We start from the raw sequence: 14195 nt of genomic DNA on the forward strand, positions 1-14195 counted from the left end.
ATTTGTAGAACTCCATTTTAATTTAAGAATTAATTTTTTAAATCAAACACTGATTTTTTAAGTCTACTAAATTGTATTTTATTAAAAACACATAAAAATTAATATAGTGACAATTTTTTCACCTAGTTATGGCATTTTCAAACGAATGTGAAGATTAAATGGAATGACGGTCCTTATGTACATAGCTATACAATTCTAGGTACTTAAGTGATAGTTTTAACATGTGCAGCAATAATTTATGGGAGACAAAAATAGTTAATGGGGGATGTAGGTTCGTACACTTATATTTATTAATTTTTATGTGTTTTTAATCAATTATAACTTGGTGGACTCAAAAAATCTGCGTTTGATTTAAAAATAAATTCAAAAACAATTTTGCCATGGCCATAAAATGTATCGTTTTCTCGTACCTCATTACTCTTTTCATCATCAAATTAAAAGATAAAATTCAAATGATGAAAAAAATGTGATCAAATATTTAAATTAATGAATGTTGTAATTATAGAATAAAACAAATCCCGAAAATGAAAAACAATTTTTAACAGGCAGAAGCTACCAATCATGAATTTATCGTTAATGGTTTTCTGGGATTTAATTGTAACTCTATACTGTTGTTGTATTCGGTGATTTTAAACACCGAAAACACACGAGAATTTCAATGGATTGGATATAATTTATTTACAATTCAGACGTAAATGTTTTTTTTTTGCCCCTCGTTTAATTTGCGGTTTTTTAAAACTCGTATAAAATTTGAAGAAAATAAGTTAACATGTAAACGCAAATCGCAATAGATAAAAAAAAATTAACAACAATAGTTTTTGGTTCATATAATATAATTTTTATTACCTATGGTGTTCATTTTTAAATGAAATTTTAAGGAAAAAAATCTATTCATATGTACCTAAATGACATCTGACGCTAAAATATTAATAATGATAAATATTACATTGATTAAAATTGTTACCCGTGAAATAAACTATTAAATTATAGATTATCGTTTTATGATATGTTTCAAAGAAACCATTAGGCCGTGGCATTTCTGGAGAATGTTAGCGGTTATAGTTTATAATTTCCGAATATTCGCGATAATTATTTTTTGTAATCTTTTCAGGAATATCATTTTTATATCGTTGACAAGACATTTACATTTTTTCTATAATGTCTTATCCTCCCAATACAAATCAATAATCGATTGACAACGTTTTTTTAAAAAATATTTTTAACCGGAAAAAATGCAGTATATTTTTACTGTCATTGTTATTTCATTTTGGGTGGAGATTTGTGGTTATTTTTTATTGGAGATCACTGAACTGTATCGTTATTTAACTTTGGGAATATAAAAAGACATCTTCTGATTTTCGACTCGATACTAACTTGATGGTTGATTACTAGAAGGCAAGGTGATTTGAGAGAGGAGTTAAATATATTTGATGGTATATATGTATATATTAGGGTGAATGACACTGGAAAGTAACGCATAGAAGGAGTTATAGGTGATTATAATTAAGAAGATAACAAGGAGATCAAGAGCAATAGTTCGAGCACTCTAGGCTGCTTACCTGTGCTCGTACAAGCTTAAATTGGACATACCAATAAGGTTCTGGAAATTTGTATGAGGAATATTATCTATATAAAATTAAACAACTTTGTTTCAACCATTTTTTTATTACTAGTACACTTAACCTACCGGTGTCGACAAGAACCTTATCATCATTAGATTGAAATACTATGAAATACATCAAAACATTAAAATACTCATAATTCATTACATTCCCTTACCAAAAAATCTAAATGGTATTTTTAGTATGCATTGCATAGCAACCCAATGCAATTAATTTTGATAAGGGAATGTAATTAATTATGAGCGTTTTAATATTTTTAATGTTTTAGAATTTAATAAACCCTGATGATGACAAGGTTCTTGTCGAAACCGTTAGGTTAAAGTGTACTTATAATAAAAAAGTGGTCGAAACAAAGTTGTTTAATTTTATAAAGTTTATAAAATGTGCCACAAAGTATCTGCGGAAAACATTCAAGAAAGGAATATTATCTCTTAAGGAATGAAAAAAAAAACTTAAACTAACTAACCGTCTTCCACATTCGTACATTTTAACATACATACACGCCGATTATTCCGACTCCTGACCTGACCACTTTCAAACAGTTAAAGAGAAACCGTATACAATGTTGTTTTTAAAGGTAAAAACATTTGAACTATGAATTTACTTTCTTGTAAATATTTTTTTCTGTCTTTTGTTTGTAAATAAAAATAAGATGCCGGTAGAAACATGCTATCTCCGGGTGACTGCCAAATAAAACATTAAAAAGTTGTTTTTACCATATTTTTACTAAAAAATATATCGTTAAATTATGCACGTTCAATCGTCAAGTCTATCTATTTAATTTCACTGCATATGAATTTCGGACGATGGGAATAAATATAGATTATGTTTATTTATTAGTATTTGCAGAGATATAAACTTCCTTACCGGGAAGGGACGTCGTTAACCGATGCCTTGTTCGGTTAAATTTATGTATGGGAGAGACTTTTTAGTCAAGAAATCGAATTCATCCACGTCGGTACCATTCTCTTATTATTTATGTACACACTTCGTCTTCCTCGGCTAGAACTGGTTCACGTGTACCTAAATGCAAATTCTCACGGACAAACTCGTGCTCGCAACAATATCAGTACTGGGTGATCTTCTTGCTATCTAAATTACTCTGCGCCCAACAATGGTACGGTGAAGACATTCAGAAACTTGTGATACGCCAGAATTTTCCTTGCTGCGAGCTCTGGGCATATCGCCGAACCCTTCCTTCCTCGAATTACCCGCACTTGACTGCCTGCTTTACATAATTAAACCGTTTGCAAACGAGTATTTTGTTTCATTCATAGAACAATAAAGTTACGGCTGTTACTTGAATCAAAACAGCGATCAATTGTTTCACTATATCAAATCGCGTTAATGGGGCACTTGAAACGTTTTCAGAAGATTTTCATTCACAATTTACTTTGATTATTTTATTTATTTAAGCTTTATATACAGAAAATAAATGTACAGTGGCGGGCTTATTGCTAAAAAGCGATATCTTCCAACCAACCAAAAACAGACTAGTGATATTGATCAAAACGTATTGATACACTTTATAGCTGTTTGCAATCAGAGGGTAATTTATTAATATAGATTTTAGTAACCAAAGTGTTTTAATTTTTTAGCCTATATTTGTACTTATTAGTAAACGGTATTCGCAATGATTCAATATTTGAAAAACTGTACAGCAAGATACAAGTGTTATTTCTTTGCCTTTGTATTTCACTGACTACACTGGGGCACTTCTAGAAACTTGATAATTGTTTTAAATACCTACTTGTATTTATATAGATTGGTAGTTACATGATGATTGATAGTTTATATATATATAAGTTTATATATATATATATATATATATATATATATATATATATATATATATATATATATATATATATATATATATATATATATATATATATATATATATATATATATATATATATATATATATATATATATATATATATATATATATATATATGTATATATATATATATTGCTTTGAAAGAGAGTTCTGTCAGAAGCCTAGATGCTTCTGTATCAGATCCGGGGAGAGCTTTTAAAGTTTCAAAATTATACAATGAATTCCTATTCTCTAACATTCTTACTGGTTATAACTGTTGTAAGCTTTAATAGAAACAAACGTCACTATTTAAATCTTAAGTCATAATTGAATTTTGATTATGTGTGTGTGTTGAAGTTGCTATTATCAATGTCTCACGAGAACCGCACGTGTATTGTATATTATAATAAAAGTTATGTTATGGTAATCACACGTTTCCGTGAGATCTGCAATTAAGACAATGGCTTCTATATCCACATCGTTCTGTGAAAAATTAATTACATCCTTTAATTACTATTTTCATTCGTATTTATTTGATATCAAGAGATTATCTCGAATTAATACGGAGGGATTTATTATTTAACGTGTATTATTTGTACAAGGTATAAAAATTAGAAGCATCATTTATATATATATATTTTTTTTTAAATCCGCCTGTAGCACCGTACACGTAATAAATGTTAGACTTTTACTACCCAAGAAAAAAAAATATACAAAATTCGTATAAAAATACATATTTTGATTGTAAAATATCAACAATTGCTTTAATTGGTAATACTGTTATCAGTTTTTTGTGGTAACTAAAATATGCGGTATATCTTATTAAAAGTATCATATTTGTAATAAACAATGTAAATAATCATGCAACGATGATAGATATTACTCACACAACGCGTGATACATATACGAGTATGGCGTCAAAGCGTATTCCTTAGATCCCTTGATCTCATGGTAAAATCTCATGGTGAATGCAACATGTGTGAAAAGTGATAACTAACCCAACCTATGCTAGCTCGTAAATCCTGTAAAAACCCAGACTTCCACACTTCTTCACCTATGTTGAGATGTCAAAAATGTAAAAATAACTCCAGTGGATAAACCCAGATTTTTCATCAATTATTTGGACACACTCAAAATGTACTTTTGAATTATTTAAAAAATTAGGCAATTGTATAATACCACTTACTAAGTTTTTTCATTACACACGAATATTTACGAAAACAACAGTTGTTTTATTTCATTACTAAAACTATTTCTTAGAATTAAATTTACTACAAAGATTTGTTATTGTGAATTTTACTTTAAAGTATTTAAAAAATCTTTTTCTCAGGTTGTTTGGACCGAAAAGATGCGCGAGATGCCAGGCGAGCATATCCTCGTCGGAGATGGTGATGAGGGTCCGAGACCTGGTCTTCCACGTGCACTGCTTCTGTTGTGCCCTCTGCAACACTCCTCTCACCAAAGGCGACACGTTCGGCATGAGGGATTCAACCATCTACTGCAGGTAATTTGTGAAAAATCCGTTTTGAGCATTTAATCATTTCGGCTGTCCAAACTTAAAACACAGTAAGGGATATTTTTTGTAGTACGTTTTTTTGCATTTTTGGACTAAGTAGAGTTACATATGCTTTTAAGAATAACTCTCAAATAATACAAGAAAGGACCTCTCAGCAAAGCCCACAAATCACAATTGATACACTTTATGGTAACGTGCTTTACGTACGTAGAACTACAAGATCCATGGCGCCCAGCATTCGTTAAGTCGCAACATAATTTTCTCTAAATCCAGGTAAAATTTTACGAAATTAATTGATCTTTTAAAACGTCATTTTTGCATTGAAATATAAGTTATTATATGGTTTTGAAAAGAAAAGAGTTTTGAAAAAAACAAATTTTTTTCATATATATATTACAAAAAGCAAAAAAATATCCAAAATACATTCTTTAATAAAATCGGGCGTGAGCAGACAAGTGACTTCTACGGTGGTTCGGGTGAAATGAATGCGACTTTAAAACAGTAATTCCGGGTTTATAGTAGCTGAAATATGTGTTAAATTTTAACTTTAAACTTTAAGAAAATTTAACCAAATTTTTACTTTTAATGGTTAAGATTATCATGAGTTGATGTTGATATCTCCACTCATAATCATCGCCAATTAGTCCAGTTCTTTTCCCAACATTTCTGCTCCTTCAATAGTGGAAAATTTTAACTAATAAATATTAAAACGTGTTCAGCTTATGTATGATACAAATTAAAACTTACAGCATTCGTTAAATTGCATTCATTTCACCGGAGACCACCGAATAGGTCACTTGTCTACTCAGGCCCGATTTTTTTAAAGAATGTTAATTGGATATTTTTTTTGGTTTTTTAGAATATAAATAGATTTTTTTTTTTTTAAACTCAAAAAAAATTAGTGAATGTTACACGTGTGTAAAGTGATCACTAAAAACTAGCCTATGATGGTCGTAACCCCCGTAAAATGCCCAGACTTCCATATTCTTCTTCATCTTTGATGAGGTGTCAAAAACTAATGTCAACTATTATTAAATGAAAATATATGTCTTTATTTCTTCCAACTTAAAAAGATCTGATCCATTGTTTTTTTAAGGGATCCTGTGGCTCATGTCAGACAGAATTTGCATCCATTCTAAAGGAGCTGATCATGTGAGACTCTCGTTTGATAATGTGTTGGCATACTCAAAATACATTTTCTTGAAACTCTACGTCAAAACCATACCGATAAGAAAATCACATTCTATCCAAGTATAAGTCCCAACATTTTGTGCGAGTTCGATTCCTCCTTCAATTGATCATTTGTTCCAGGCTGCATTACGAGGCGATGACGGAGTGCGTGCGCGTTCCCAGGGCTCCGCCTGACATGATGCCCACCCCCTTCTTCAACGGGGCGTCGTCTGGGGACCCGACCCCTACCCCCACCCCCGCCCCCGGCGCCCCCAGGCAGAAGGGCAGGCCCCGGAAGCGGAAGCCCAAGGATCTCGAGGCCATGACTGCAAACCTTGGTAAGAGTCCTGAAATGCACAGAAGAGAGATTGACAGTGAACAAAAGAAATATTTTTTTATTACTTCATAAATATCTATATACTCAACAGCAACTTTACCGTTTTTTCCACTTTTATTTTATTTGACCGATGACCGGATCATCAGAAGGAGATTTTTTCGAAGGGAGTCGCATTTATTATTTGCTTTGCACTCAGTAATGAGGACTAAGTCCTGAGGAATAAGTAATGAGGACTAAGTCCTGATGACTAAGTAATGAGAACTGTGTCCACCTCCCTAGTGTAGTAGTCAATACGCTCGGCTACCATACTGGAAGTCCCGGGTTTGATTTCTAGTGAAGCGAAATAAATATTGGAGATTTTCAATCTCATATTTATGTATTATCACCCTTGACTAGTATACCAGAAACGGAGGGCTGATCACCTTTCCTTCATGCAATTAACGATTAAGATAACTCTGCGTCGCTACTATGCAGTGCCCTATACACCATTGGGTGCGGATAAGGTTTAATAATAAAAAATGAGGACTAAGACGGATACGAGTAGTGGATTTTTGTCTCTTCTAGCTGAAGATTTTTTTTTAAAATCAGTTTTTGGAACAGGAGTGATAATCTAGTGTGAGCCTATCAGGAACATCTCAGCTTGATAAAGACCCTCAGGAAGTAGTCGGAGTAGGTACCATACATGGTAGGCCAACCAAACCGCCTTTTCTTGACGACAATTGTAATACAGAGTTTCAGTATATTTAAAGATCTTATAGTATTTATTGATTCGGCATTAACTTTGTGGAATGACATGATTATTTTATTAAAATTAAACACTTGAATATACCACTTTAATGAGTTTTATTTATATATACGACTAGTTTCGAAAACGTGCAGATGTTTTCATCTTCTGGTACAAATTAAAACTAAAATACAAATATAAATAAAACTCATTCAAGTGTTTAATTTTAATAAAATATAAAGATCTTGGTCGGCTGGAACCTGATGCCTTGTAAAAAAGGCAAGCTTGATTAAAACTTGCATTAATTGATTCGGCAGTCACTTTGTGGTAAAATCTATCCGTTTAAAATATGTTTTACTTAGTAAATACCACTATGTCCTAAAATCCACTGTGACACGTGTTTCGATGCATTCCGCATCCGAGCTTGTTGTAGCCGATTTAAGCGTGAGACGTCAATCTACCAATTCAATTAAAATGCACAGCACTTTTAGATACTTTGCAGTCATATTATGTGTTGATTTTACATGTGTAGACAGAGTTAGTACTCTTTCGGGAAAGCGTTATTAGTGCATTTCGTGAAGTAGTGGAGTGATGTGATTGAATTTAGAAATTCTAAAAATTAGTCTCGCTGCAGCGTTCAACACTGATTGCATTCGAGTCATTTTATTATTTGGTTGAACTAACTAACTAATTAACTAACCATCACACCACTTCCCCGCAGGGGTAGGCAGAGAGAATCAAACGCCACACCACTCTGTCTTTGCAAACTTCTTCGCCTATTCTACATTCATGCATCTCCTCATACATACCCGACGATTATTACGACTCCTGACCCGGCCGCTTTCAAGTATTTGACATACCTGATTGTGCCAAGTTTTTCTCGGTCTTCCTCTGCTTTTTTTCCAACTCTTGTTGAACCGTTACAATAATCGACTCTAGATACTACAAACGCATTTATCAATTGACGGGCAGCTTCAATTGGTTACATCTCACCTACGACTTACCTTCTAGCAAAAATTTATATTATTTTATTATTCATATTTTTTTTATCAATAAATGAAGTATTACAATATAGAGATTTGGAAATTAAAAAAAAATTGCTGTAGGTTACAATACCATTAACAAATTTCCTATTTTATTTGATTTTATGTAATCCTCCATTCTACATCGCAGCTCCTCTATGAGTGTATATTACACTTACTAACGTAATACACAAAATATAACTTCATATACTCCTTTATTGTGTATGTTACGTAGATATTTTAAATATCTTATTTCAATCATTACATTTCATTGTTCACTGTCAATCTTCCAGGTAAGTATTTTATGCCAAAAATATCAAAGAAACAATTTTAAAATGCGTGTAAAATACTTCAATCATATTTTGAGCCATTGTAAGATAAAATAATTTAATGATGTGTATTTGATAACAGAATGGAAAATTTTGCGGTCTTTCAGGGCGAAACCGCTGTCCCCAAAATAACAATTAAAAAAGATTTTCTCTTGTATTTTAAACAGCATTAATTCAAAGCTGCAAGTTATGCACGTATTGATTTAAAAGTGTTGTTTTTTGCCAATGTTTGCGAATTGAAAAAAAAAGTATTCATAAATATATAATTTTACTTGTTACACAAGATAAACATAAGCAAGCATATACATATCATCAAAAAAAATTATAAATTTTTGTAGCCAAAAAGTTTTTGTCATAAGTAAATATATATACTGTATGTGCAATAATGTAAATATATATGTAGGTACTATATCAACCTTAAGGGGTTACTCCTAAACACACAGTTCAGTAAGCGATGCCAGACGTGTATCCGCACACATTTTTTTGGAATACGTATATTGGTATTTGATATAAAAAACAATATAAAATATAGTGTAGCTCTCTTCCTCCATCTCTCTACGTTATATATTTCTTCTCTCTCATGTAACGACATGTTCCAGATGAACGTGATGCATCCTTGCAATTTCATTTTTAATTATATCATGTCTAATTATCGGATTATCAGATTCCCGCCTAGGAAGTTTTTTTGTTATTGTACCACCCCTGTTACTTGGGATTCTATTTGAATGATTTTTTTGCTCGAAACGCCGTGTTTTTATTAGCGTCACGATTGGATGACCAGTAATCGGTCGTAAAAAATAAACATTATTCGGATGGAGACGTTTTCCAATTTTCTCGATAGAAGCACGGGCCATGATATTTTTTACCGAAAAGTTATTTCACCGCACGCCCATGTGTTCGAGTACCTCGCCACACCGGATACCCAGCCAATACACCGTAACCACAAGAAGCGAGCTGACGCAGGGACGGCGCATATATATTTTTTTGTCTTTTAATAAAATTTTATGAATGAAATTATAACATATACAAAATTTGGAGTGTGTTTTAATACTTGTTCAAAATAAAACTGTCTCCTCAATCCAACATATATGGTATTTGGACACACTCAAAATGTTGTGAATAAAAAAGACTGCTTAATTATAAGCTAAATAAAAAAAAATAACAACGTTTTTAGCCGTTTCCCAGTATATAAAAATTATCAAGGGCTCGGACCTTGAATAAAAGTTTCTGATGAATAAAAGCTTTTTTCAATTCAATATAGATGGCTGTTGCGAACTCGTATGTCCTACTGCGTCATGAGATTGATCAATATATCTAGAAGTTTAACAAATTTGAGCAATGTAGTGTCAATCATTGGTCGAATGGTGATTGTTGCATGTGTGTAAAGTGATCGCTAACTAGCCTATGATAGGTCTGATAGACTGAAGAAATGTGTTCCCTCAGAGGTGTGAAAAATCGATGTATGAAAGAATTGAAAAGTTATATCTTTTTTCTCTACCGTGTAACAAAATGTGTCTGATAAACGTGACGCGTCCTTGAAACTTCACTCTCGATTCTCGTCCAACTCGGTTATCGAATCGCCGCCCGAGAAGTTCCTCGCGAGATGTTGAGTTTAATCTTGGTGTTGTTTGTATAGGTACGTCGAATTAATTTGTTTATTTTTCTTTGTTTCAATGTAATTCGTCCAACCGCACTGATCGACCACCGAGATTCAATCCATCGGCCGTTTAGTAATAATGGGTTTGTTGGTCGCTTGTTCGGTTTATGGTTAAGCTCCAGTAGTTACAAGTTGTGGCCAACGTACCTTACCCCTGGCTTAGGTGCGCTTAAAGCACGCGCCAATTTTTTCCTCAAACCAAACCACTTCCGAACAAATACCTACGAGTACGTCGTGTGAATCGAATAATTTGGGCATATCATTCAATAAAACAACAACTATATATAACATTTTAAGTGTGTCCAAATACTTGTTCACAAATCAAGATAATCTCCAATTAAAAATAACTCCTAATTGGAGATAATTCAGATTTGTGAACAAGTATTTGGACACACATTAAATGGTCAAATTATAAGCTAAAAATAAAAATGAAAAGGGTATATTCAGCGTTTCTCGAGTACGTGAATATAATCCAGGATTCGGACCTCACATACAAATGAAAGAGTTTCTGCTTGATAAAATTTTTCTCTCTTCTCATCATAGATGTCTCTAGTGAAATTCTAGTTGATTCAAACAGTTGTCTTCGAAATTGATCAACATAATTGAAGTTTCAAGAATTTGAGTAGTGTAGTTGTCAATAATGGATAGAATTGGTGAATGTTACACGAGTGTAAAGTGATTACTTAAACTAGCTTATGACGGTCGTCAGCCCCGTAAATGCCCAGACTTCCATATTCTTCTTCATCTTTGATGAGATGTCAAAAAATAATATGAATAAAATACGATAAAGTTTAAAATAAAAACTTTCAAGATGGCCGATCGGAGAACAAAGCACATTCGGGTCTCACGAAAAAAGCGCTACTTGTGACGTAGCTGCTCCGAGCATTGTCTGCCCTCTACCTCGGTCGGCAGTTGGAATCGTGAGGACTTGACAGTCGTCCATGCTTGTCATTCAACATTGCTGGGCGCCCATAGGCCGAAGTTTACACCTGTCGCTGAATGTCAAAAAAAAACGCCACTCGTCAAAAACCCGTGGCGCCAGTATGTAGATGGAAAATATGTACTGCGATATATCTACATATACTTGTGTGTTATATTATCATTCCTCTTTCGTTAGAACATCATACACGAGCGACAGTTTGACGGAAATCAGTCGGAACATTGCTTAGCGCGAATAAATAAGATAATTTTTTTTTTTTTTATAACTCTTTATTCCAGCTTGACTAAGTGGTGGGTGCAATACTTAGTCAGCCATATATGTTTTACAACATTTTATTTAAACAATGAAATTAGAAATAAGAAGGAAATAAGAAATTGAAAGAAATAATAAAAAAATAAAAATAAAATAAAATAAAAATTAAAATAATAATAAATTTGGAGAGATGTAGACGAAAAATTAGCTCGCTGGCAAACGCAGCACTGCGCTCCAGTGCCGCCACATGTCCAGCCCCCATCTGTGCTCCACAAGCCGCTTTATGATGAGGTTGGAGCTCTTCATCAGCCTCTCCCGGAAGCCTGCCACTCGGTGCCTTAACAGGCCATCCCAATGTGGTAGGCGTGCTGTGGCAAACATACCACTCGCGCTGCAGTGTCGGGGTAACTTCATTAAAGCTCTGTAGCCGTTATTGTAGCATATTTTCATGCTCTTTAAGCTTCGTTGTGTAACCTTACACCATAGTTCGCTGCCGTATTGCTGCGTACACAACACTTGGAACAGTCTATTTTTTACCTGCGCGGAGCAGTGGGCAAAACGGCGTGTCAGCATATTGGACCGCACGCAATGAGCACGATACTGGCGCTTGATGTCCTCATCATCCGCACAGTTCTCCTGTAGGATATGTCCCAAATACTTGAAGCTACTTACCCGCTTAACTTCTTGTCCACTTATAGTTATGGGCGGTACCTTTAATGAGTAATTTTTGGGTTTAAATACCACAAGCTCACATTTTTTGGCGTTGTACTCTAGGCCGTTTTCTGTGGCATAACATTCACAAATGGCAATAAGTTTACGTAGGCCAGCTATCGATGGTGCCATCAGGACCATATCATCGGCGTATGAGATGGCATTCACTCTCCCTCCTCCTATGGAGCATCCCGCATTTACTTGGTTTAACCTATCATGTAATGCATCCACGTAAAGGTTAAATAGGCTAGGAGATGTGATTCCACCTTGTTTGAGTCCTCGCTGAGCTTTAAACGGAGTTGAGGTTTCGGTCCCCCATTTTACTCTATAAATGAGATTTTCGTTCCAGTTTTTTAACATGCATTTCGTCGTAGGACATTCAATTGATTTTTGTATTTTTTCTTCCAAAATGTGATGTACTACTGTATCATATGCTTTCCTGAGATCCATAAAACAGGCATATACTGGCGTATTTCGGCGCACATATATATTTATAGTATTTTTAACAGCGAAGACAGCTGTGTCCGTTCCCGATCCTTTTTTAAAACCAAATTGGTTGTCGGTCGTTTTTAGGTTTTCAACAGCTTTCTCCATCATTATGTTTTCTATGGTTTTTGCCGCCATGGTGGAAATCGCTATTGGCCTGTAATTTTCTTTTTCTGTTAAATTTCCCATAGGATTTTTTGCAATAGGTATAATTATTGACGTACACAGAGACTCAGGTATGAACGAGTGCCGGAACATTGCTGTGAAAGCTAGCGCCCACAGTACGTGTATTCTCGCGCTAGCATATCTAAGGTACTCAGCACAAATTTCGTCTCCTCCGGCGGCTTTATTACATTTCAGTGACCTAATGGCAGTCTGGATTTCCTTCACTTGTATAATGCAGGGACTCAGTGGATGCATATTGTTAGCATTTTTATTGTAAATATTACAATTTTCCGCACTTCCTGTTTTCTCATACATTGAACTGAAGTGGGCTTTCCATAGTTCGCTGATTTTTCCGTCACCCGTTATGTTATCAATTTCTGTGGGTCTTGTAGCTTTGGACGATCTCATTTTATTTGTTTGTTTCCAGAACATTTTGAAATCAGCAGTAAGCATATTCTTTGCCAATATATCGGCTTGTATCTGTTTTTTATTCTTCACCACCGTGCGTAGATTTGTTTTGAAAATACTTCGCGTTTCCGCTCTCCTCTGGGCAACTGGTCCTGTAGACGGTTTTCCCTCTATGAGCCACGCTTTGAAGGCATTTCGTGCATTAATATGGCTTTGTTTTACTTGCTCATTCCATCCTGGAATGTTTCCTGAATTTTGTTTTCCGCTTTTGGGCCCCCCTGCATTCACTTTAAATGCAAGTTGTGCGGCATTTCGCATAGCTTTTATCGTACTTTCGTAAAATTCTTTAATAATGAATTTATGATGTGGGTTTATACACTGTTCACATGTTAAAGCTTCGTAAGGAATTATTATTTTCTTAAAGAGCGACTCTGTCTTATCGTGGTATTTCTTCAGTTGTATTTGACTGTATTTGTTCCAATTAATTTTTTCCTCATTTATTTGAGTATTACTTTTAGATGTATATTTACACTTCATCTCCACTTGTATGTGTAGTGGAAAATGGTCGGACATCTGTTGGTTGTCGTCAATATGGATATTTGTGATCCGCTGTTCGAGCGTACTGGATATTATACAATGGTCCAACCAAGAGGTAGTATTATGCGCCTCACTGAAGAACGTAAAGGAGCTGATGTCGAGTTTTTTCACGTCATAGATACTATACTCGTTTTCCTGAGAAAAGGCATCTAATTCCTCCATGAATCTACTGTGTATGGGCGCATTGAAATCTCCCATACAAATTAACTCATTCACTTGAGTTTCATCTACGATAGCTGTAACTCGGCTCAAGATGTCCACAAAGACAGGCAGGTTTTCGTTGCAACATACTGGCATATAAACATTTACCAATAGAGTGACTCCGTGGCTATGTTGTATGGTTATTGCCGCCATCCGATCGTCACCACATTCGATAATAGTTACATTAGCAATTTGCTTCCTTACCAGTATGGCTACGCCTCCGTGTGGTCTTCCCTGAA

The 14195-nt window shown here is 34.2% G+C and overlaps 1 protein-coding gene across 3 annotated transcripts in view; it reads left to right on the forward strand.

The window, feature by feature from the left end:
* LOC148308943 (protein apterous-like) overlaps nucleotides 1-14195 on the forward strand; it is a 125612-nt gene that overhangs the window by 82720 nt on the left and 28697 nt on the right. For all 3 annotated transcript variants that reach the window (XM_088260902.1, XM_088260903.1, XM_088260901.1), the window contains exons 3-4: nucleotides 4772-4945; nucleotides 6269-6465. In XM_088260902.1, coding sequence (XP_088117028.1) covers nucleotides 4772-4945; nucleotides 6269-6465 — 371 coding nt within the window. The remainder of the gene's footprint in view (nucleotides 1-4771; nucleotides 4946-6268; nucleotides 6466-14195) is intronic.

Source organism: Brachycentrus maculatus, unplaced genomic scaffold (assembly GCF_059751285.1).
Source record: "Brachycentrus maculatus isolate JH-2025_06_01 unplaced genomic scaffold, ASM5975128v1 h1tg000144l, whole genome shotgun sequence".
In the NCBI taxonomy this organism is placed as follows: domain Eukaryota; kingdom Metazoa; phylum Arthropoda; class Insecta; order Trichoptera; family Brachycentridae; genus Brachycentrus; species Brachycentrus maculatus.